Genomic DNA, 25,930 nt, shown 5'->3' with positions numbered 1-25,930 from the left:
GCAGCGGAGGTTAGGGACTATAGAAATCTACCGTTGGAGAAAGATTGGCATAAGGTTACAGAAGAAGATAAGGAAGCTTTCTGGAATAGAATAAAGGTATAGGTGTTTTTATTTTTAGTTGAAAATAGAAGAATAAGTCAATGATTGTAATAATAATTGACTAGCGTGATTTTTTTTGTTTTTTGTTTTTATGTATGTAGGGAAATATTTTTTTTGAAGATGCAGATATAGTCAAAATGCCTTTGATCCGTCATATGACGCTTAAGATTGTAGAGCATGCGCACAAAGAGTTTAGAAATAAGTTAAAAAAAAAGTATTATACTAAAAGAGCAGAAGAGGTGCGCAGCGAGCCTCCTCCTGATGTGATTCCTGCCCAGTGGGATGATTTGTTGGCATATTGGAATAGAGACAAAACAAAGGTAAACCTTACACGATTTATTTCGTTATAACTTTAAAGTTCCATAATATAATCTTTTTTTTTTCTTTCGTTTTTTATTCAGGAGGTTGTTGAAAAAAATAAGATTAATCGGGGATTGAAATCAATGAACCATACCACTGGTACAAAATCCTTTGCAAGAGTGCAGGAAGAATATGTATGGATTGTACATTTTGAAGAAATGATTAATTTTAAATAATTATATTTATTTTTAGTATGAGGTTTGCTTAAGTTGTTTGTATGAAATTTTATTTTTGATAAAGCGGAAGAAGCATGGGAAAGAAGCAGATCCTGTAACCTTTTTTCGTGAATGTCATACATGAAAAGATAAAACATGGATTGATGAAACATCGAAGCGTACAGGGGTAATAGATTTTTTCGTGTTAGTATTTGATTTTATTAGTATTTATTATCTATAGCTTATTTTTCTGTTTTACGATTGAATTTTTGTTTTTAAAAATTGTAATGCAAGTCAACAATGGAGAGCAATCTGCAAACATTGATTGAGTCTGGCCAGGAGGATAGTGAAGATCTTAGGACCCAAGTTTATGTTGATACTATGGGTCCTGAGAGGCATAATCGAGTCAGAGGATACGGTCATGGTGTGACTCCTGATATGGTGTCTTATGCATCTTCTTCATCTTCTACATCAATTTCCTCCAGGAGATCATCTAAGAGTTCAATGGCGTTGCTGATGACTCAAAATAATGAGTTGAAAAAGAGGGACAAAAATAATAATAAACGGATTTCGGACCTAGAGAACAAGCAAAATCAGTTGTTTGCATGGTTTTTTCAAAGATTTCAGCCACAACCACCGTATAGCCCGGGAACCCAACAATCAGGCCAGAGTCAACCTCCTCAACAGTCGGGCCAAAGTCAGCCTCCCCCTGCATATCCGTATGCTGGCCATAATCAGCAACCTCCATATCCTGTGTATCCGATGCCTGCGCAGCCCATGCCATACATGCAGCAGCAGCCCATGCCATACATGCAGCAGCCGCCCATGCCATACATGCAGCAGCCACCTTATCAAGTGCCAGTATATCGACCTGAGATGGCTGCTCCAAGTGGATCTTTTCCTGAAGTTCCAGCTAGGGGGTTTTCTAGAATGCTTGCAGGTGTTGGATTTGATGTGGACTTGTCGAGGATTTTTGGATCAGATGGAGGATCTCAAGGAGGAGGATCTCAAGGAGGAGGATCTCAAGGAGAAGGTTCTGAAGCAGAAGGATCTGGACGACGTTCAGGCGCAGATTCGGTTGGGTAGTTTAATTGGTTCTTTTTCTTGTCGGTTAAATACGACACTATAATTGTTCTATCTTTTTGTTTTTTTATGTTATGTTTGTAATGTCGGATTTAATGTTTGTTACGACGGACGACTTTTTGGATTTTATGTGAAATGTTAGATGTACAGTTTGGCACTATTGTTTTTGTTATTTATTTTCATTAATGTTTATTTAGATCTTAAAATTTATAATTTTGATTATATAATTTATTTTAGTTGGAATTAATTGAAATTGCACTGTCCATCTATTTTTATTATTATTAACAAATATAGTGTCGGTTAAGACCGTTACTAGATTTTATATTTTATTTATTTAATTGTTATCTAACGTCGGTTTAAGGGATATTTTATTTATTTAATTTTAATATAATGTCGATTAAAAGCGACAGTAGATTGCATACTTTATAATTAAATAGCTGATGCACGTGTAAGTATGCGTCGCTTTAAAGCGACGTTAAGGTTAGTGTCGCTTTAAACCGACGCTGTGTAGTGGCGGATTAAGCTCAAAAAGCGACACTGAAGCCCTTTCGCGACACTAGCAATAGTGTCGCTATTGAAATGCGACATTACATTGTTTAATGTCGGATTTGTGCCAAATTTTCGACAGAAATTTGATTTCTCGTCGGTTTTTCCTCCGCCGGTGATAGCATATATTGTAGTAGTGAAGTTAACCACAAACACCCTTCTATGTTCTTGCCGGACTTGAAACTTATTTTTCCCTGCATGCTTTGAAATGCACCACTGCCCCTTTCTTCTGTTTTCTTCCGAAACTTTGGTCACTCTTGGACCCAATTGATCATGCCACTTCTCTATAGATTCTCTCCTTGATGCCATTAATAACATGATGTACATTTTGACTCTTTCCAACATCGTTAACACAGGTTTGTCCCTAGCATTCAAAATGGACCTGTTGAATGCTTCTGATAGGTCATTTAGCAGGATATCACACTTAAACTCCGCCCTGAAGTGTGATCTAGCCCATTGACTTGGATTCCTCTTAGATGGCCATGTATGTGAAGGTTCATGTAAGTTAAGCATCCTCTTCATCTCGTCATAAAACCAGGGTAGTGTAGTAGCTCTTGCTATGAATTCCATTTGTAGCTTTAATGTCAAACCCTTATGATCCTTGTTGAAATTTGCATATAAGTGCTTAAGGCAATGCCTATGTTCTGCATTTGGAAATAATTGATCTACAACATCAATTAACCCTTTTTGCTTGTCCATCATAAAAACATAGCTATGACTGTTCTCTATCTTCAAATCTTCTCTCAAAATCTCCAAAAACCACTTCTAACTGTCATAGCACTCTGACTTAGTTATTGCATTCTCTTAAAATTGACCTACATCCCATTTGGCATTTGTGAGCTTTGATTGAAACCACTTAGCCAAGTATGGAGCATTGGCATGGCTGTTTTGGTTGCCCATCCCACAAGTATACTTGTCCACAAATGTTTTCACTTGTAAATATGTAAACTTATTTACATTAGCAGCAAGAATGAGAAAGGGTCGCCCAATAACACATATGATCTTAACTGTTGTCTTATCATTTTGCTTGAATAGGAACCGTCTACCAATAAGGACAGAATGCCTTCTTGCTGCTTCTCTAAAAACCTTAGCACTTTGAAATCTTAAACCCAATTCAAACTATGGGTTTTTCATTTCCACATCAGGTACAAAGTCTCTCCACTTGGGTAGGGCCTTGTTCTTTTCACACCCACAATGTCTGCTTCATTCTCACTTGAATTTGATGAGGTACTGATTCTTGGATCAATAGGGCCTTCTCCATCGAACTCCTTATGTGCTTCTAAGTTTTCTGCATTGTCACCTTCAACACGGTCCACGTAACCTTCAAAAACCTCTTCATCTTTCTCGTCTTCAAGTGTTATGTCATCTTTCTCATTTTGTTCATACATTGAGTCTTTAAAAACCTCTTCATAATCTTCATCACTGTCGTTGTCTTCAACATCACCATAATCATTTACTTGTTTTCCCTTGCCCTTAGGAGATTTAGGCCCATTTTTCTTGTCTTTCCCTTGCTCTCCTTTAGCGTTGTTACTCATATTTTCAGATTCACCTTCATTTGCTTCTGCACCATCCTCCTCATTATTTACTTGAATTTTTAAGTCCTAAAGAAAATCATTTTCTTCTTCATCAACAATGTTATCTTCTTTTGCAGCTTCTCGTGGCTGAGACTTCACATAAAGCTCTATGATCTTCTGCTTGCTAGGTGGATAGGAATATACAACTTGTAGCACTTTTGCATCCTCTAATAACTCAACCAATTTTTTCGTCTTGAAATTTACTGCATAAAATGAGCAGACTCCACTCTCTCCCACTTCTTAGCTAACCACTTCATTTCAACCATTGACAAAAGTCAAACAATATGTATGTACCACATCTATATTCCCACTCGAGACCGTCTTTATCTAAGTGTATAAGTTCACCACCATGCACTACCTTCAAAGTGAAGATATCAACATCATCTACAAAAGCACACAATCAAATGTAGCATAAAAGTTACAAATTAAAAATGGATTAGTGTGCTTTCACTAACATATATACAACATAATTTAACAAGGCCTAATTATAGTTTATCCTTATGTGATTGTTATAATTGTTCTTTATAGTGTAGTGGCTCTGTTTATAAGAGTGTTGCTTTGTCTCTACTTCACATGAAAATGAGAGCCTTTCAAAAGGCTGCATGCAACCACACATAGAACCGTACCTCACCAACCTCACTAAACCCTTTTAACCCAACAGTCATACAAATGCACAGGGACCACAAGCTTATTTTATATCCTGAGATCCCAAATACAACCTAAAAAAGCACTCTCAAACAACATTTTGCACAATAAAATACTCATTCAAATAAACACCAAACATACAATACGACCTCAACCAAATCACAATCCATAACCATAGTTTAATGTGAAAACATACCATAATCTGGTTGAGGAGCTCCAAGTTCTCTTGGGATTGCCATTCTCAAAACCCAAGCAAAAAAATTTCTCCAGTAAGTCCACCCAATCTCCAATCGCAAGACCTCTCCCCTCCACCAAATCTCGAGTCGTGAGACCAATCTCCACCCGGAACCAATCTCTATCCGAAAACGATCGATCTATTTGGAAGGACCCTCCAATTTTGCTTTTGAAATTGAACCTCTCCAACCCTAGTTCAATTCCAAATAAACTCTCCTAATCCTCTTATATCCAGATGGATCCCATATAATTTCCACGTCAAATGCATATTGTGAATCTAATTGCCAACTAATTATGATATTAAATTTTTTTTAATCCACGTCAACAACTTTAACGGAATTTTTACAGAAGTAACGGAAAGATGACATGCTCAAAGCCTGTCTATTTAGAAAATAAAATTATGTTTATCAATAGGCATCATATCAGCATATAGACAACTTTTCAATGTACTCGGAAAATAAGTGAAAAATCATGTGTCTTTATACAAGTGAGATATTTGTATTAAGAAATTAACAATTTAAAATATAAAACCTCTCTCCATTTACATAATTATGACACATACTATATCACCTATGTTGCAAGCAATGAAAAATTTCTCCAGTATATGCCCTTGTTTATCTTTACCAATACGCATATCAGCATATGGCCAATTTGGGGTCATAAACATCTCTCATCAAATTTGACTTGAGAATTGTGCCGTTATATCAGTTCAGAGTAGCTTTATTTGCAGACCAAGAGTGTTAGCTACTCCACGATAACCTGAGTGGGAGGATCATGGGTCGGCAACTTTAAAACTAACACTTGTCCGAACAATGTTCATCTCCAAGAGCTGAACAATCTCTCAGCCACAAAATTCTGGTCCTGCAAAATGCTACACCAGCCACTTCACCGCCTCCATTGGCCACCTCACCATAGCGCACTTCCAGATTATAAACACGTACACCAACAATAATTTTCCACTTTCACTTACTACAGTAGTACAACTCTATGGGTTTACACGTTCCTAATTCCTTCCTTGTAGTTAACTTGCTCTATAAATAGCTGATCATCTCCCATGCTAACGCTAAGCTTTCCTCAACACACATTCAAACAGCGCTCTTCCCTCAGCCATAACATTTATTATCTTCTTTCAAATATTTCCAGTTGCATTTGCGTCTGAAGCTTTTTACTTGACCTGTAGTTGTTTCTCCTCCTAATTAAGGCTTTTCCGGACCCCAAAATGGCTGCATTCAAATCGTCACTTGCTCTTGTTGTTTTGCTTATTGTTGGTTTATCATTGTCAAGTATCAACGTATCAGAGGGCAGAGTTGCAAGGAAAGATTTAGGTATCGATCTTGGAGGAATTGGGGTTGGAGGAGGAATAGGCCTGGGTTTAGGACTTGGTGTTGGAGGCGGTGGTTCCGGTTCCGGGTCCGGATCCGGAGCTGGGTCTAGTGGTTCTTCTTCAAGTTCAGCGTCATCGAGTGCTAGTTCAAGTTCTGGGTCGGGTGGTGGCGGTGCAGGCTCTGAAGCAGGTTCATCTGCTGGCTCTCGGGCCGCGTCAGGGTCAACAGGGAAAAGCGCTCAAGGAGGCGGGGGTGGTTCCGGTTCAGGACATGGAGGAGGGGGCGGGGGTGGTTCCGGTTCAGGACATGGAGGTGGGGGCGGTTCGGGTTCGGGACGTGGTGAGGGTTATGGTGAGGGTTATGGCGAGGGTTATGGCGAGGGCCGTGGCGAAGGTTATGACAGTGGAGGCGAGAACTGAGAAAATATGCATGCATGCAACCGTTAGATAATGAAGCCAAAACTAGTAAAATATATAAATAATATTTTGTCATCACCATTTTGTGTACGAGACTAGTGGTATAGGTGATGAACTTAATCGAGTCTATAGTGTGAGCCTACATGATAGTTTGTGGATTCCAGTGTTTACTCAAGCATAGCATTTGTAATGTGTGTTTTATAAATATCTTGTCAATTACATATTTCGTCTTTTTTTTCCAAGCTATATATATGTGTGCAATGAAATTGGTTTATTTTGCATTTTTTTTCTCTGGTTTGATTTTCCGATATGTATAGCCATTGATGTTTTGTTGGATAATAATTAGAAGTCTAAAAGATGTCACATGTTACATATACATTTTGGAAAATATTAAGAAAAACAAGTGAGACACATATAAATCAGGGAATTGCCTAAAAATAACAAAGAAATACGAGTAAGATAGATGAGAATCACAAATGAGATATGTAAAAGATCTCAATACCAACCATTAATAATAAATATTATACACCCAAAAATGAGAATCACATGTTACATCACGTTACAATCCCCACCCTGCATTTCTGGTGAAATGAACTCATTGACAACACGATTTCACTCTGCTAATTCTTATTCGCAACACTCGTCTCGGTTAGGTTCTTCCATTTATCCCCCGTTCCTTGCTTAATTGATAATGTGTACGATTAGTTGTGCTTATTAGTTCTAATAAAGTAAGCCGATTAACTGGTTAGACATTCTCTCTTTTTAAGCTCGCTTTCTGATTTCATTTGTGCCAAATCAGTGAAAAGAATATGAGACGTTATTATTCTCTTAAGCTCTCCTCTCTTTCCTTCGAAAATCAAGATTCTCTCTTATTCACCATGTTCGCAGTTGCTTGATCTAACCGGAATCTGAACACGTGAGAATCCAAGTGGCCGATCGAGAGGAACGAAGCAATGGCTTCCGACGCTCTTCCTTCGACGAACGTTTGCAGTCCCCTCCCTTTAATCCAACTCTACCTGGCCTCGCTACTTTGGAGTTTGCCAATTAATTCGGTATTAGGTCATGAGCTTGAATGTATATATATAAAATCAACTGAAAATATGAGCACACCCCTTAGAATTCAATTTTCTTTAACTAAAACCCATCATGGTAAGTTTCTCTAACAAAAACCCAATGACTAGGCTCCAACTAAGTAATATCCATAATTAAGTTTGACTTGGCAAAATTTGTATTTGTTGATGTCTAAATTACCCTTAATAACACTTACTTTGGGTCTCTCACTTATTATCTACATTTTATTTTACATTATTTCATTCAATTAAATGTCTTCAAATACCTTATGGAGATTTGGAAAAAAAGTTAAATGTCATGATTCATATGCATTTAATAACAAAAATTTACATGATACCAATGTTCCTTATATATTTGTTTTCACATGATGCTAACAAGTAAATTAGTATATCCTACAAATATCAAAAAGTTATTTTATTCAAAATTATCAATATTTTAAATATAAAATAGATAAATTATTTTGCACAACATATATATAATAACAATATAAGTTCCTAGTAAATTATGTAATGATACATGCAAAATAATTTACCTACAAAATAAATAAATATTTTTTATTCAAAATTAATTAAATACCAATATTTTGCAAATATATATATATATATATATATATAACAATTTACCTACATGCAAAATAATTTACCTACATGCAAAACAATTTACCTACATGCAAAACAATTTACCTACATGCAAAATAATTTACCTACAAAATAAAAGAATGTAGATTGATTGCACACTCTATATAATAATAACAAAATGTGGCTAGTATATATGTATTATCACATGAAAAATAATTTACCTACAAAATAAATAAATGTTTTTAGCCAATTGATTCAAAATTAATTAATTACATATTATTTTACATAAAAATATAGATAAATTATTTGCATGCATATATATATAATTTTAACAAAGTACCTAATACATACATGCAAAATAATTTACCTACAATGATTGTCAAACAAATAAACGAAATGAAACATATGATGGTAAGAGAAGTATAAAGTAGATGATTTTATAATAATAAGGCACTTATTTCCCACAATTATGGTGGATAATTAAATTCATTAATATAATTAGAGTGTTGTGGCACAATTGTAAATAGTTTGAAAATAATAGGTATTTAATTGTTTACATGGCAGTCTACTTCAAATTTGGGTTTTATTTGGATGTTTAAAATGATATGGGTTTTTGTCAAGGAAATAAGTGTTGCATGGACTTATATCTAAGGGACCCTAAAATCAATTAGAGGACCTTTATACATCTCATTCTTAGCCTGCAAAAGATCGAGAGAAAATGAGAATTTAATTTCATATTATTGGATTGTTTTAAGGTTGAGCGTCAGTTTGTTTACTTGGAGAATACTGCATGCGCATTTTGATCGTGGCAATTCATGAATCACAAATTTCTAATAATATAAATTTTTGCGTAGGAGCCAGTCGTTCTCCACTACCAATAGTTGTCAACTCCGCACTATGCTAAGTGGGGATGTGTGGTCTGAGTAAGTCGGCACCACCCACTTAGGCTAAGGGTAAAAGGTAACGTTAGAGAGACCATGTAGTATAAAGAACTTTTTGTACAAACGTGTAATTTAGTGTACAATTAGAAATCACTACAAACTAGAAATACAATTATAATTATATTAGAGTATTAGTTCATAAATCGGGTTCATAAATCTTAGAAGGAGAAATTAGGTTTTCATCCCTATTTTTTCTACTCCATTAATTAAAACCTTATTCATTTTCAATTTTTTTTATCAAGGTCCTTGCTTTTAATAAACGTCATTCATTATTTCAATAATAAAATATTTGCATGACACAACCCGATCCGGAAAGTCCACTAGGACTCTGAATTAAGCTGTGCTGGCCAACACACGGAATGTGACGAAACCATAGAATGTGATGATGTGTAAAGTGAATAAATTTAAACCTAAAAGTGCCTATATACACAACTACGTGGTGAGCGGGTATGGACCCATTTCACACGTGAGACAAAGCATAAAACAAGTACAGTGAACAAAGATAATAATTATACCATCAATATATGCCACCAAAACTGGAAGTGCCACATGTTCTCGTCAATATGGAACCATGCTACTAGAACCTGGAGGGGTGTAAAAATAGAAAGTGTGAGTGGTCAAAAAAAAGATTTTCAAAATCATTTCCATTATCAAAGGTAGTAACCCCTCATCGTAAAACTCGAATAGTTTCCAGCAAATCATACTACGTAGAAGTATAAAATCAAAAGTATACTAACAGTAAACTCAGAAGTATAATACTACTCAGCATCTCATTAGCAAAATAAATAATCATGTGCCTAATAAACCATATTAGCATGCAAGCTGGAGTCACCTATAGTGACCTGTACGACTTATTCATATCTCATCACATATGTCATCAATCATGGCTAGCATATAAGTCGGAGTCACCTATAGTGACCTGTAGGACTTATTCATATATCATCACATATCTCATCAATCATGGCTAGCATATAAGTCGAAGTCACCTATAGTGACATGTACAACTTATTCATATCTCATCACATATCTCATCAGTCATGGCTAGCATATAAGTCGGAGTCACCTATAGTGACCTGTACGACTTATTCATATCTTAATAATATGTCAGCCGGATCCACCTCTTGTGGCCTGTACGGCTAAACCCATAGCTCATCACATATCCCTGAACACGAGTCGGAACCACATAAAGTGGTCTGTATGACAGGCTAGGTGTAAATAAATACACTCAAGTGCTACGATCACGTGAAGGCTGTGCGAAGTATCGCAAGTCACCTACGAGTCAGAACCACTTAATGTGGTTTGTACGACAGGTTGGCACCTACCTTGGATTCAAGGTGAGCGTGTGGTGCGGGAGGTGAATGATCATGTGAAGGCTAGGCCCTGGCCACAGGCGGAAGCACTAACACCGAGGTGCAAGTTTGTGAGCTCTAATATATCTCAACACAATCGTACTCACTACCATCATTATCATCAAAGTGTACTTACCTGAATCTCACCTGAGCGTCCGCAACGTCATTTGACACTTCAAAGCATTCACAATAATTAGATTCAGGTAATATACATATAAATATGCCATGATACAATCTAAACCCAAACATTTCATAGTGTTTCCAAATATATAATATAACATAGCATGAAATGCATAATCTGTAACGCCCCACTTCCAAACTACTTAGTTTTGGGAATAATTATCGGTGATAAGCTCAACTAGACACTAGTTTAATTAACTATCACTACTTACGTTTCCTTACTTCAATTTCTCGATTCTTCATACATTGATTTATAACCAACATTTAACCACCAAGACATAGGGTTAAATCTCATGTTTTTCACCAGATTCCTTCGCATTGCTCATTTTCCCAAACAAAGCTTTTGTCTCGATTATTTAATCTCACTTATTGTATGGCTGCATCTAATGTCTCATTAAATTGCCTACATATCCTAAACAGGGATCAAGCCATTCGTAGTTCACAATAATTACTTCAAAGCATTCACAATAATCATAAGCAATAATCGATTTATAAACGTTTGTGGAATTATCAATCATACACACACACACACACACACACACACACACACACACACGATAGAAAGGAAAAGACCCACTCACTTGAGGTCCGCGCTACGACTCCCTAGGACGCGTATCGAGACATCACGAACCAATGTCGCCTAGAACAATTATCAAATCACATCTCAGAATTCTTACCAATAGAATACATAATTTACGTAAAACACATCCCTACGTAATTCACTTAGGAAGATCAGCATCACGGATTCCTAATCCGTTACTTCAAAAGATTCACATTATGGCTAAACATTTTATCATATATCTATTTAGTGTCCAAAATCGTTTCATTTGGTATATTTATTTTATGGCTAAACATTTTATCATATATCTCTATTTTTCTTTTGTCAAATGATAAATTTGTTAGATTAAACGTTAGGTTAGAAAGACGACAAGGTTCGAACCCACGCCGTGATGCAAAGGTAACACTCATCCCCACTACTGTGGTAAAGGGTCACTTGCATATATCTCTATTTGTAGTTTGTACCCATTTTTAATTTGCAACCTTTTTTTTTTTTTTTTTTTTTTTAAATTGTACCAATTTTCTTTTTAGTTTTAATTTATACCATATTTTTTAAAACTTTTATTTGTACTCATAATTTTTAAAGAGAGTTGCTAGACTCTCTCCATTGTCTTATTTTCTCACCCATGTTAGAACCCCACCCGCTATAGAAAGTTAAAAATTTGAAATGTTATTTCTCCACCACTATAATTCCTAAAATACCCCTTAATATATATATATATATATATGTTATTAGCACTCCAAAAATCTCATTCTACACTTCTCACAAGTGTATTTTTCTTTCTAACTATAAAAAGTTTGGAGTGCAAAATGAGATTTTTTTAAGTGCCAATAACAATTCCCTATATATCATGGGAACAAACGTGAACCAATCCACCACTGTAACTGCAAGTGACTTGCACTATTGACCAGAACCCTAACTAACTTTATAATATTCTAGGCAAAAGTTAAATATAAAATCATATACCAGAGAGGTATGCAACTTCAAATGAAAAACCACAAAGCTATGCAAATGTAAATGAAAGGACTTGATATAATGACAAAGGGACATAACTAGTCTGGTGGATCCAATCCCGATTGAGCAATGCATTATACTCGGCCTTTAAATCGACTATAAAAAATGTGGTCATATGATTTCGACCTGCGATATTCACCTTTAAAGAAAGCACTCCCTTAGTCTGAGATTTGTCACCGACAAAGCTACTCATGGTTACTCGTGATGGGATGAGTTCGTCATTGGAACGGCGTAGTGTTTTCATGATAGAAACAGGCATGATGTTGACCATTGCTCCACAGTCGACAAAAATCTTGGAAATCGGGTATTCTTCAATATGGGCCGTGACATACAACGGCTTTAAATTATGAAGATTAACGGATGAAGAACGGGGAAACAGTTCGGCGAAAGCTTTTTTAAGTTATCATCTTTGTTTACTTGCTCAATCTCTTCGGTAGCCACAAAATCGACTTACGTAGCCTCCTCGGCAATCACGTCGCCATCCAGGAATTTGGTTTGGAAGTGGTTGGCATGCTTTTGCCATATCAAAAGCCTCTTGGCATGCTTTTGCCAGACCGTACAAGTCATTAGCTGAATGCTTCTTGTAAAACTCCCACATGTATTCCAGAGCTTCACCTAGACATGGCGGATGGAGATTCTGTCAGACTTTAATTAGAGGCTCTTGCGCGGGTAATGGAGGAAGTTTGCTTTCGGCTTCCTTCCGGAAGTGCTCGAGGCGCGCTTTCATCTCCCCGGGCCAAAGAAAAAGTTTGATTCGCTTATCAGATTATTCAATTGTGGTTTCAAAATCATGATCGATCACCTTCTTTCCTTGAAGCAGCTCGCCATGATTGCCGAAAGTTGTTGGTCATCATCATTACCCACTGTTTCTTTCGACTGCCATTTAGTAGCCGAAGTGGCTTGGCCATTCGTCGGCGAGCCATACATTCTATTCTCTGGCGGGGCGTTTTTGCGACTTGGACAACGCAGTATATACATCGATATGGGAGCTATAGCTATACCAACGATGGTCGTATAGCTTAGGTGGCTTGAAAGTTTGCTGGTTCGCGGGTGAACTCGACTCCAAAGTTGTGCGCATAATAATCGTCATTGTAAAATGGTGTGTCTAAATCAAGTCATCGTCTAGCCGAAGGCGACCAGCTATTCTGTGTTTGAGGGTCGAGCCTATCGAAAACTTTCTGGTGTTGGCCTGCACCAAGCACTTTTTCAAATGTTGCCGCAGTTGCAGACGCCAGTTACGGTGCTTCAGCCCGAAGTGGCTATTCCTTCGGCTTAGTTATGATGATGTTTGATTTGCACCGACTATATAAAACCAACGCCCCATTAGTTTCCTCTGTGCTGGAGTCTGACATTGACTCAACATAAGCTATGTTTAAAAAGTATCTGGATGGCTCGTCCGAGGATATATCGACCTTCAATCGCGGCCGAGAATTTTGCTTAGGGACGTACTGCTTTGGGATGAACTCGGCTTTTCCCTTTCTCTTGTCCTTGGGTAGGTGAGCATCTACCATGCTTACCGTTGCCGTAGGGAAAGGATTGACGTCAATGATCATTTGAGATTTCTCAGGAAACTTGAGTTTGCCATTGTCAATCCAGCTTTGGATGGCGTTGCGAAATACGACACAATTGTTTGTCGTATGCTTGTTTAACTTGTGGTATTTGCAATACGTTTTTCCTTTCAAATCTTTAGCCTTGGGGATATTATGCCCTGGCTGAAGCTTGACGATTTTTGCGAGTAACAGCTGGTTAAAAATGGCATTAGCCTTCGTGATGTCAAATGTATTAACCTTTGACGTTTTGACGGCAACCTTCGCATAAGCCGAGAGAGTTTTGACATCTTTGGAGTTGGTGTGAGCCAACGCTTTGCATACGTATGGTTTGTCAATGACTATCTCGACCGCATCTATACTGGCATATTGGGATTCCTCACCTTCGGCCAATGCATAACTTACCGTTGGGTTCTTGTAGATTGTCCCTCGAGTTGGGGACTTCGAGATCTTCTCTTCTCGAAGCAAGTAATCATATTGCTCGACATGTTAAGCCAATTTGTACATATCTCGAAAGTTTGGCCCCAAGAATTTCTTTTTGTACTCCACATCCAGGCCATTTAGGGCAAGCCTAACAAACTCGACTTCAAGGAGGGGTACTCGGCACCAGTTTCTTACCGACTTAATCTCGTAAGATAGTCCATTGGTGACTCATCGGATGATTAAACCATCTTGGCCAAAGAAGAGATTGACATTTCCATCCCTGGCCGATAGAATTACTTATGAAATTTCTCGACTAATTCCTCCTAGCTTTGGATGGAGTTGGGTGGAAGGTTGATGTACCATGCGAATGCTGAGTTGGTCAACGAGAAATTAAACAGTCGTAGTTTATGAAAGTCACTGTTAACATCTCCACATTGAGCGGTGAATCAAGCCATGTATTCTAATGAGGATAAGGATGATTCTCTGCGAAAGGGCTAAAGTCTGGAATCTTGAATCCCTTAGGACACTCGAACCTTTCTATAAAGGCTAGATATGGGTGAATAAATTTTGGGAACTTCAACCCCTTTTTTAAGGCCGAATCAATCATTCTCTAGACTTTGACCATGTCAATAGACGCCACTTCTTCTCTTTGGTCAGTTTTGTGATGTGAAAATTAACTTGACACACAAATTAAACCCTATTGATGACAATTGTAGTATATATGCAAGTAGGGATCGTTCTAGACCGGGGATTAACTAGGGATGCTAATCAACACAAATAAGACTCAAAAACACTAAATTAGACTCTATAGACTCAAAACTGACTCAAATCATTCAAAACAGCAACAAACAATCAAAAAGACTCAATTCTTGACCTAACAAGTGATTATGACGAAAATAAAACTTAACTTGACTCAAAAGACTAAAATAAAACAGATTTTGACTCAAATAACAAGACTAAATGAAAGGGGAATTGACACACCCCGACCGAGATCAGGGCGTGCTAGCCGTCATGTGGAAGTGACGTAGCCATGTGCACAGTGCGGAAGCTAATAAAGTAATAATATAAAAGTATGAATAATTAAAAACTAGCATACAAACGATAAAAGTAATGAGTGCTAGCGTAAGTGAGACGCTAAGTTCAGAGCAATAAGTCTACAGCAGTCCAAATTAAAATGGTACGACAACAGTGCACCCGAAGGTGACCCTACATTGGTGAGTGTCTGTCAGAAATGCCTGGAAGCCCTCCGGGGAAACCACCGAACCTGCTAAGCAACTAGAACCTGGAGGGGCGCAAAACAAAAGCGTGAGTGGGCAGAAACAAAGCTTTTCAAAAACCATTTCAAAAACAATATTCTAACCCCTCGCCGTAAAACCTGTATACTTCCCAGAAAATAAACATATGTACGTAGGTATAAATATGCCAATCATGCTCAAATATATGCCATATCGGAACCTCAACCTAAAATGCAAGTGCTCAGGTAAAAATCACATCAATAACATATAATCTGGCAGCCGGAGTCACCTAACGTGACCTGTACGGCTGCATCTAGAACTCCAATCTCAAACTAAATAACTGAACCTGCCCACGAGTCGGAACCACCTAAAATGGTTTGTACGACAGGCCTGGGTGTAATACATAATAACGCTCTAGTGCTACGATCACGTGAAGGCTGTGCGAATAATCGCGGGTCACCTACGAGTCGGAACCACCTATAGTGGTCTGTACAACAGGACTGTGCACCTAACTTGGATCCAAGCTGAGCGTGTGGTGCAGGAGGTGAACGACACGTGAAGGACTGTGCCCTACTCAGGGCGGGAGCACTAACACCGGGGGTGCAGGTTATGAGCTCTCTAAGCACCTCTAACCACTATTTATTGCGAATATTAAATAACGCTTACCTGGCACTTACCTGTGCCTCCACAGCACCAATGTATATATATATATATGTATAAATGAATATATATATATATATATAATAACCATATATGCAACTAACCATGCATAATAACCAATAATAATAAAGGAATGGCATAAACTAATAAACATATACATAAATTTCTGGGAATTATAAGTATATAGGTATACACGGAAAACAAAAGCCCACTCACTGGTATGTGGAAGGGTCGTAGCCCCCCTGCCTCGAGTGACCACGCTCGTCCTCGGGATACATTTCACCTATATGCGAAAATACTATAAAAACGTTAATTTTAAAGCACATAACCTTCCTTCTCGTAACAACTTCTCATACATTGCTCAAAATGGACAAATGAATATACCAACGTGCTCTACACAACCTCAGGGACACACCAGAATTTTTAGAAAAAAATTTCACCCCCGCACGCGCCCCCACGCGCCGGCCACGCGCAGGCCCGTGCGGTGCACACGGACGGCGTCAACTGACGCCGTTAGGAATATTCCGTCAGTTTTGGCAGATTCCGTTAACGGCGTCAGGAATATTCCGTCAGAATTGACGGAATATTCCGTCACCTTCTCCGGCGACGTCGCTGGCGTCGGAAACTGGGAAACCTGCAATTCGTGTTTTCTCACTCATTTTTCAACCATTTTTCACGATTCTTGAACCAAAATGACGCCTAGAACTAGGAGAATAACGATATACTAGTTTTAAGGGTCAAAAACCACTAGAAATTACCTGTGCAAACTAACCAAAACCCCGACCACGGTGATCCCGACGTCAAAACTCTTCAAACGAAGTACTCCGAGGCTCCTTGGGACCTCACCAAACCACCTACGAGCTTCAAAAACTCAAAAACGTAAGAATTTACTTTCGCATGAATAGTACTCAAATCGGACCTTGTGAAATCGACGTGAAAACGTCGAAGTTCCTACCTGAAACTGGTACGATCGTGCTCCCCTCGACCTCACGAGCTCGAATATAGCTTTAGTTCTCTCGATCTGTGGGTGTATAGTGTGGTTGTGTGTGTGTCCGTACGTATTGTGAATGAGAAGGGGGAGAGAGACTCGGGACAGAGAGCAGGGAAAGGGACAGAGGAATAGGGAGAGTGAAGGTGTGAGTGTGTGGCCCAGAACATGCCAACACACAAACAAAACAACCCAAAACATAACAGAATCGAACTAGGGCAAAACCGTCTTTTCACGCGTACATTTTCGAAAATTTCGGGACGGGATGTCACAACCTACCCACCTTAATAGAATTTCATCCCGAAATTCAAAACAACCAAATACCATCCCTAGTGACCAAAGAATAATCTATGATACAAATCCCTCATCCGGTCTTCTGTCTCCCACGTAGCCTCCTCGACTGAATGATTCATCCACAGAACTTTCACTAAGTTCACCGTCTTGTTCCTTAGAACTTTTTCCTTCCAATCTAGTATCGTCACTGGTTCCTCGTCATACGTCAAATCTGGATTAATCTCTAACGGTTGAGGAGGTATCACGTGAGATGGATCAACAACATAATGTCGAAGCATGGACACGTGAAACACGTTATGCACTCTGGCTAGCTCCGGAGGCAACTCCAATCTGTAAGCTACCTCACCAACTGGCTCCGTGACCATGTATGGTCCGATGTACCTGGGACTCAACTTACCTTTCTTCCTAAATCTCACTACACCTCTCCACGGTGAAAGCTTCAAAAATACCCAATCTCCGACCTCGTATGCTCTGTCTGTAGCATGCCGATCCGCTAGACTTTTCTGCCTGTCCTGGGCTGCCTTCAGGTTAGACTTAATCACCCGAACGTTCTGAGTAGTCTCCTCAACAATCTCCGGACCCACTAAGACTCTTTCTCCAACCTCTGACCAACACAACGGTGTGCGACAAGTTCTACCATATAATGCCTCAAATGGTGCCATGCCAATACTCGAATAAAAGTTATTATTGTAGGCGAATTCCATCAAATCCAACCGCTGGTGCCAAGCATCACCAAACTGCAACACCGAAGTTCGCAACATATCTTCTAAAGTCTGAATAGTTCTCTCTGACTGTCCATCTGTCTGAGGATGATACGCTGTGCTGTAGAGTAGTCTCGTACCCAAAGCTTCTTGAAAAGCCACCCAGAACTTGGATGTAAATCGTGGATCACGATCTGAGACAATACTCACCCGAACACCATGATATTTCACAACCTTCGAGATGAACAGTTCCACTAATCAACTCAAGGAATACTTCTCTCTCACTGGAATAAAATGTGCCGACTTAGTGAGCCGATCGACGATTACCCAAATACCATCAAAACCATTATGTGTACGCGAAAGCTTGTACACGAAATCCATGGTAATATTTTCCCATTTCCACTCTGGAACGGGAATCGGCTGCAATAACCCAAACGGCTTCTTTCTTTCTGCCTTGACCTGCTGACAAACAGCACACCTACTCACATACTCAGCTATCTCCCTCTTCATACCCAACCAATAATAAAATGGTCGAATGGTATGATACATTTTAGTAGCTCCTGGATGCATGGCATAAGCCGAGATATGTGCTTCATTGAGAATTTCTCTCTTTAAATCCAGATTATTTGGCACGAACATTCTCCCCTCTTGCATCAACATGCCATCTGATTCACGAACTCTGAGGTCTCTCCTCCTTCCTTGTTCTCGAGCTTGAATTAGTTCTTGGGTTTGCTCATCAGCTACTGATAGGAGCATATTTAGGCGACTTACTTAGCTTGTTTTCGTGCATCTATGTTGTTAATTCATAGTTGTTTTAGTAGTTTAAGCCATTTTCGTGTGTTTTTAGGTTCATATGGCTAAGGAAGCAAAAAGATGCATTTTGGAGCATTTTGGAGCAAAATTGGGCTTGGAATGGATAGCATATGATTGGAGCCAAAGTGTTGGACGAATTTGAAGGCCTTGTATTCATTTTGGACATAAAACAAAGGGCCTAGCCCATTCTCTCTTAAACCAACCCCAAGGCCATGCATTTCCTTCCAATTCCAAAGCCCACAATCACTTCAAAAGCCATGCAAAGAACCATCCATTCCATCAAAAACAATCCATCAATTCACATGCAAAACCACCATTAACACACATGCACCCAAACAAAGCCAACCTAGCTAACCCTACATGCATTCTTTATGCAACTCTTCATCATTCCACCATTCATTCTTTATTCCACAAACAAGTCACATGCATTTCCACCTTCCTACTTCATCATTTCATCACATTCTCCCTCTTTAACTCATTTCATTATTCATTCACTTTGCATTCATTCAATTCCACCCCACATGCACCCTTTATTCTTCATCATTGCAACCATGGCACATTTACACCAACAAAACAACTCCCATGCCATGGCCTACTCATATTCCCATTTCCTTTCCAACATCTCACATGCATTTCCACCTTCCTACTTCATCATTTCACCACATTTTCCCTTTTATTTCCACATGCAATTCTTCATCATTGCAACCACAAACACCTTAAACAAATAGCCATATACATCTCCACTCCTCCTATAAATACCCTTGCATTCATTCATTCAAAAATCATCTCATTCACAACACAACAACACACCACAAACACATTCCTTTCTCCCTTAGCCGTGAGTCTCCCTTAGAATCCAAAAACCATCTTCCATTTCCACCACTCCTCATCCATTTCCATAATTTCCCAACACTTCCATCCCCCCAACCAACTATCCCTAGACCTTATGCTACAATAAAGAGGAAGATAAGAGGGCCTAAACATTCATACAATTCAAGATTGAGTTGTTGGAATGTTTAGGCGTTTCTTTGATTTCAATGTTTAATTTCAATTCTCTTTGTTTTGTACGTATGAGGAAATAAACCCCCTTTAGCTAGGGGGTGATTCGAAACTATGTTTATGTTTGTAATATGATTTGATTACTTTAAATTACGTTTCATAAGTTGTGAATTCAATTTGTTTAACTGTTTAATTGATAACCTATTTATGTATGTTTATTAAGAATGAACGCTTAATTTTCATGCATGAATTTGACGCTAGAATATAAGTGAGTTTCACGTAATAGTTATGAACTTATATTCACAAGTAGTGGAGGTTGCTTATAAACAATCGTGTTAAACATATTCTTGGCATAAGTTTCATGCAATCATAGTAACGAATGCCTCGTCAACACTTATAGTTTTCATGATGCTTAATGATTCTTGCTTGTATCTCTATTATGCAATTCATGTAGGGAACTTGTGAGGAATGCTTTGGATTGTCGTATGCAATCATCCAATTCATTAACTTAAGGAAAACTTGACGGTTAATTTAAGCGGACCTAATTAACCCGGGGCGTTGAGAATTCATGGTTTATTGAAAAGCAATTAGACATCGTTTTGTATGCAAGTATAACATATGTGGAGATGAACCCCTTAGCTAGCTTCCCATCCATTCATTTCCGTCAAATCCATATTTACAATTTGTTTTATTTCCAAGTTTCCATTTTTAGTTTAAAGTCGTCCAAATCCAATCCCCCTTTACTTTATTGTTCATTTTAGTTAGAAATCAATTTAGTTTGTGTTTTTAAAGCATTTTGAGTCTTTTGGTTTGTCTTAGTGTTTTAACGTTTAGTTTCACATTCTTTGAGTCTAGTTTAGTGTTTTATCTTGTTTTTACGTTTTTGAGTCAGTTTCCAAGAGATTAACAATCCCTCCTAATCCCCGGTCCAGAACGATCCCTACTTATACTTATACTACAATTGACAAAAAGAGGGTTTAATTTGTGTGCGTATAAATCTCGCATCAGCTACCTGAGCTGCAAGCACTCGATCAACTAAGATTGGCCTAACTTGAAAATTAGCAAGTAAAGCCGCATCTCGATCTTCTGCTTCCAATCTCACTCCCGTAGAACGCAAGTCCGCCAAAAGAGGAATGCGACTCGCATACAACGTATTAATGCGACCCTGAGACTTCTGGCTAAGTGCATCAGCAACTACATTTGCACGACCAGGGTGATAATCAATCGTACAATCATAATCGCTGAGCAACTCCATCCACCTCCGTTGACGAAGATGAAGTTCTTTCTGAGTAAAGAGATACTGGAGACTCTTATAATCTGTAAAGATCCTGCATTTCTCACCATAAAGATAGTGTCTCCACAACTTCAACGCAAAGATGATAGCAGCCAACTCCAAATCATCCGTAGGGTAATTCAACTCATGAGGTTTCAACTGACGTGAAGCATAAGCGATCACCCTACCATGCTGCATCAACACACATCCTAGACCATTCAAGGAAGCATCACTATAAACCTCAAAATCACCACTATCGTCTGGGAGTGCCAAAACAGGTGCATGAGTGAGACAATGCTTCAACTGCTGGAAACTCTGCTCACACTTAACATCCCACTCAAATTTAACATCTTTCCTCGTCAATCTCGTCAGAGGTAAGGCAATCACAGAGAAATCCTTAACAAATCTCCGATAATACCCCGCCAAACCAAGGAAACTTCTCACCTCGGTGAAGGTTCGCGGTTGCTCCCAATTCTCCACAGCTGCGACTTTCTGAGGGTCCACCAAAATACCCTGAGCAGAAATGACCTGCCCCAGAAACGCTACTTGGTCTAGCCAAAACTGGCACTTGCTAAACTTAGCATACAATTGGTGTTCCCTCAACCTCTTTAACACCAAAGTAAGATGTCGAACATGCTCCGCCTTTGATTTAGAATACACCAGAATATCGTCGATGAAAACAATAACGAACCTATCCAAGTATGACTGGAACACCTGATTCATTAAATCCATAAAAGCCGCTGGTGCATTCGTCAACCCAAATGGCATAACCAGAAACTCGTAATGACCATAACGAGTCCTGAACGTCGTCTTAGGAACGTCATCCCTATTAATCTTCAACTGATAGTATCCAGACCTCAAGTCAATCTTAGAGAACATGCAAGCACCTCGAAGTTGATCAAACAAATCATCGATACGTGGCAACGAATAACGGTTTTTAATCGTTACCCGATTCAATTGCCTGTAATCAATGCACAGCCTCAAAGTTCCGTCTTTCTTCCTCACAAACAATACTAGAGCTCCCCACGGTGAAGTACTAGGCTGAATGAAACCCTTGTCCACTAATTCCTGCAACTGAACTTTCAATTCCCTTAACTCAGCAGGTGCCATACAATATGGAGTCAAGGAAATAGGATTAGTTCCTGGAAGCAACTCAATTGTAAACTCCATGTCTCGATCTGGTGGTAACCCAGGCAAATCCTCAGGGAAAACATCGGGAAAGTGTCTAACTACCCTCATATCCTCAACTCTACTAGGAGGAGGCTCATCCAATACTACATGGGCTAAGTACCCCTGGCAGCTTTTAGACAACAACCTTTTTGCTCGCAAAGCCAAAATAACGCCGTGTCTCACCCCACTCTGCTCACCCACGAAAGTAACCACAGGTAGTCCAGGACGACGAAACGTAACTATTTTCCCGTAGCAATCAATATTGGCACGGTTGGGGTGCAACCAATCCACGCCTAAAATCACATCAAAGTCAACAATATCTAACGGGATAAGATCAGCTGGCATAACCACACCCTCAACTATCACTGGACACCCTGGGTACACACGATCTATGATACATCTCTCTCCTCTAGGCATAGCCAACTCTAACTCATACCCTAGAGGTGTGGGGCGAAGTTGTGTCACTTGAGCAAATGTATGAGAAATCACAGAATGTGTAGCTCCACAATCAACTAATACTCTAGCAAAATAACCAAGTATATTCAACGTACCTATGATCAGGTCCAGATTATTCTGAGCGTCCTGCAGCGAAATATTATGAATACGCCCCTGGGTCTGCTGTCGTCCACCGCAACCTTTGCTCGTCTGACCACCACGACTCTAAGTACCACGCCCCTGACTGGGCTGACCAGACTGCCTGGAAGACCCTGCACTACTCGACGCAATCTTACCCTGCTGAAACTGTCCTCCCTGAAACCACTGAGAACCGCCTACTGGAGCTGGAGGATATGGCATATAGCCGCTAGAGTACTGAGGATAACCACCCTGGGAATAGGGGTCCTGGGGATATTGATACTGTCCCGGGGCATAAGGAACAGCATCACCCTGATAGTGATAGGCACCACCTCGACCTGCCTGCCCATAACTACTCGGACCCTGAATCTGCTGGATAGGTGCAGGTGGCGGCAAGAAAGTCTGCTGCGGGTTCTGCTGCTGACTCTGGGGGCATTGCACAGCTCGATGTCCCATCTGCCCACAAGTAAAACAACCACTGCTGCCACGCTTACACTCACCAAAATGCCGACCATTACACCTACGGCAAAGTGGGGCCCTACCTCGGCCACCATCACCCTGTCTCTGGCCTCGAGCACCACCAGCAAATCTACCTCCACGTCCCTGACCAGTGGCACTGAAACCACCGCTAGAACAACTAGAACTAGTACCACCCCTCTTGAAATTCTGGGTCTGACGAGGCCCGAACGACGTTTGACCTTTACCCTTAACATCTTTCTTCTGATTACCGTTCTTCTCTTCTTCATCACTCTCGCTCGTCTGGTTCTCAGAATCCTCAACTCTCAGAAGAACCTCGTAGAAATCCTGGTAAGTATCACAGTGAGTAGTAGTCGCCATCGAACGCCATCTCTTCCTCGTGCCTAAGCGAAAACGACGAAGCATCTCCGTCGGATTACCAGCAATCTCCAGATGGTAGCGAGACAAGTCAGTGAACTTCCGATAATACTCATTCGCTGTCATCTTCCTCTGTTTCAACTCAGTAAATTCCTACTTCTTACGATCGATGTACTCAGGGGGCACAAACCTTCTCTTGAACAAAGCAATGAAAACATTCCAATCCGTCTTCTGAGCTGGAGTCAAACAACAAAGTTCCTGCTCCCACCAGGCTGCAGACTCCGTACCCAGAAACCATGAGGTCATCTCAACCCATTTCTCGACTGGAAGATTCCCCTGATTATTCAGAACACGAAAAGTCTTCTCGATGTGCTCTAACCATCGCTCTGCACCCTCATGCCCTTCATTACCCTGGAACTTATCCAATTTCAGATTGTACATAGTCTCCAGAGGAGTCCTCTGGGGAGGGCGAATCGCCGACTGAATGGCGGTAGCAATAGCTTCCCCCAGCTGAGCAATATCGGGGAAACTAGGCTCATCAGAGCGACGTGGTTCCCGACGAGGCGGCATAGTTCTGACAGAAGGCACCAAAAGCATTAGAATACTCACAAAAGACACAGGACTGCCAAACCTAGGCTCTGATACCAAACTGGCACACCTCAACCGAGATCAGGGCGTGCTGGCCGTCACGTGGAAGTGACGTAGCCATGTGCACAGTGCAGAAGCTAATAAAGTAATAATATAAAAGTATGAATAATTAAAAACTAGCATACAAACGATAAAAGTAATGAGTGCTAGCGTAAATGAGACGCTAAGTTCAGAGCAATAAGTCTACAGCAGTCCAAATTAAAATGGTACGACAACAGTGCACCCGAAGGTGACCCTACATTGGTGAGTGTCTGTCAGAAATGCCTGGAAGCCCTCCGGGGAAACCACCGAACCTGCTAAGCAACTAGAACCTGGAGGGGCGCAAAACAAAAGCGTGAGTGGACAGAAACAAAGCTTTTCAAAAACCATTTCAAAAACAATATTCTAACCCCTCGCCGTAAAACCTGTATACTTCCCAGAAAATAAACATATGTACGTAGGTATAAATATGCCAATCATGCTCAAATATATGCCATATCGGAACCTCAACCTGAAATGCAAGTGCTCAGGTAAAAATCACATCCATAACATATAATCTAGCAGCCGGAGTCACCTAACGTGACCTGTACGGCTGCATCTAGAGCTCCAATCTCAAACTAAATAACTGAACCTGCCCACGAGTCGGAACCACCTAAAGTGGTTTGTATGACAGGCCTGGGTGTAATACATAGTAATGCTCTAGTGCTACGATCACGTGAAGGCTGTGCGAATAATCGCGGGTCACCTACGAGTCGGAACCACCTATAGTGGTCTGTACGACAGGACTGTGCACCTAACTTGGATCCTGATGCGAAAGTTATACGCACACAAATTAAACCCTCTTTTTGTCAATTGTAGTATAAGTATAAGTAGGGATCGTTCTGGACCGGGGATTAGGAGAGATTGTTAATCACTTGGATTTGACTCAAAAACGTAAAAACGAGCTTAAAACATTATACTAACTCGAAGAATGCAAAACTAAAAGTAAGAAAGATTAAGACTAAGACTTAAACAAAATATGGGGGGGGGGGATTTAGGTTTGGACGAGATTAAACTAAAATGGATAGAGTGCAAAGAAAACAAATTGTAAATACGGATTTGACGGAAATGAATGGATGGGAAGCTAGCTAAGGGGTTCATCTCCACACATGTTATACTTGCATACAAAACGATTTCTAATTGCTTTTCAATAAACCATGAATTCTCAACGCCCCGGGTTAATTAGGTCCGCTTAAATTAACCGTCAAGTTTTCCTTAAGTTAATGAATTGGATGATTGCATACGACAACCCAAAGCATTCCTCAAGAACAAGGGTAAGCATTCCTCAACCCAAAGCATACGACAACCCACACTTATTTTCTGCAATACCTTAATCAAAAGGAATTCATTGCTTATTATGCTTCAAGAACAAGGGTAAGGATGGTCATATTCTAGGCTAGGTGAGGATAATTGCGGGTTAACAAAGAAAGTAGGCTACACAATGCTCAACGGGGTTAAATCCTACAAAACAAATAAAATTGGGAAATATGGCAATTTGGCTTTGGTGGTGGTCACTACACAACTTCTTCTTGAATATGTGTTATGCAAATCAATAACATGCTTTGAATGAAATGGGCATGAGTTCTAGCATTTGGAACTATATGATGAAACGCTTTCTAAGTAGT

At 39.6% G+C, this 25,930-nt stretch overlaps 1 protein-coding gene and 1 pseudogene across 1 annotated transcript; one reads left to right on the top strand and one right to left on the bottom strand.

Moving 5' to 3' along the window:
- The first annotated feature begins 5,702 nt into the window (after positions 1-5,702).
- Positions 5,703-6,718, top strand: LOC103942046 (putative glycine-rich cell wall structural protein 1). The gene has a single exon (XM_009352238.3). It carries the CDS (start codon positions 5,916-5,918, stop codon positions 6,438-6,440), a length of 525 nt encoding a protein of 174 aa, XP_009350513.1. The 5' UTR covers positions 5,703-5,915; the 3' UTR covers positions 6,441-6,718.
- A 10,890-nt stretch (positions 6,719-17,608) lies between these two features.
- LOC125470894 lies at positions 17,609-24,080 on the bottom strand (annotated as a pseudogene).
- Positions 24,081-25,930: the final 1,850 nt, after the last annotated feature.

The sequence above is a fragment of a genome, unplaced genomic scaffold, assembly GCF_019419815.1.
Source record: "Pyrus x bretschneideri cultivar Hongxiangsu unplaced genomic scaffold, Pyrus_bretschneideri_v1 Contig54, whole genome shotgun sequence".
Classification (NCBI taxonomy): domain Eukaryota; kingdom Viridiplantae; phylum Streptophyta; class Magnoliopsida; order Rosales; family Rosaceae; genus Pyrus; species Pyrus x bretschneideri.
The sequence above is the reverse complement of the archived record's forward strand: the minus strand, read 5'-3'. Positions and strand labels throughout refer to the sequence as shown.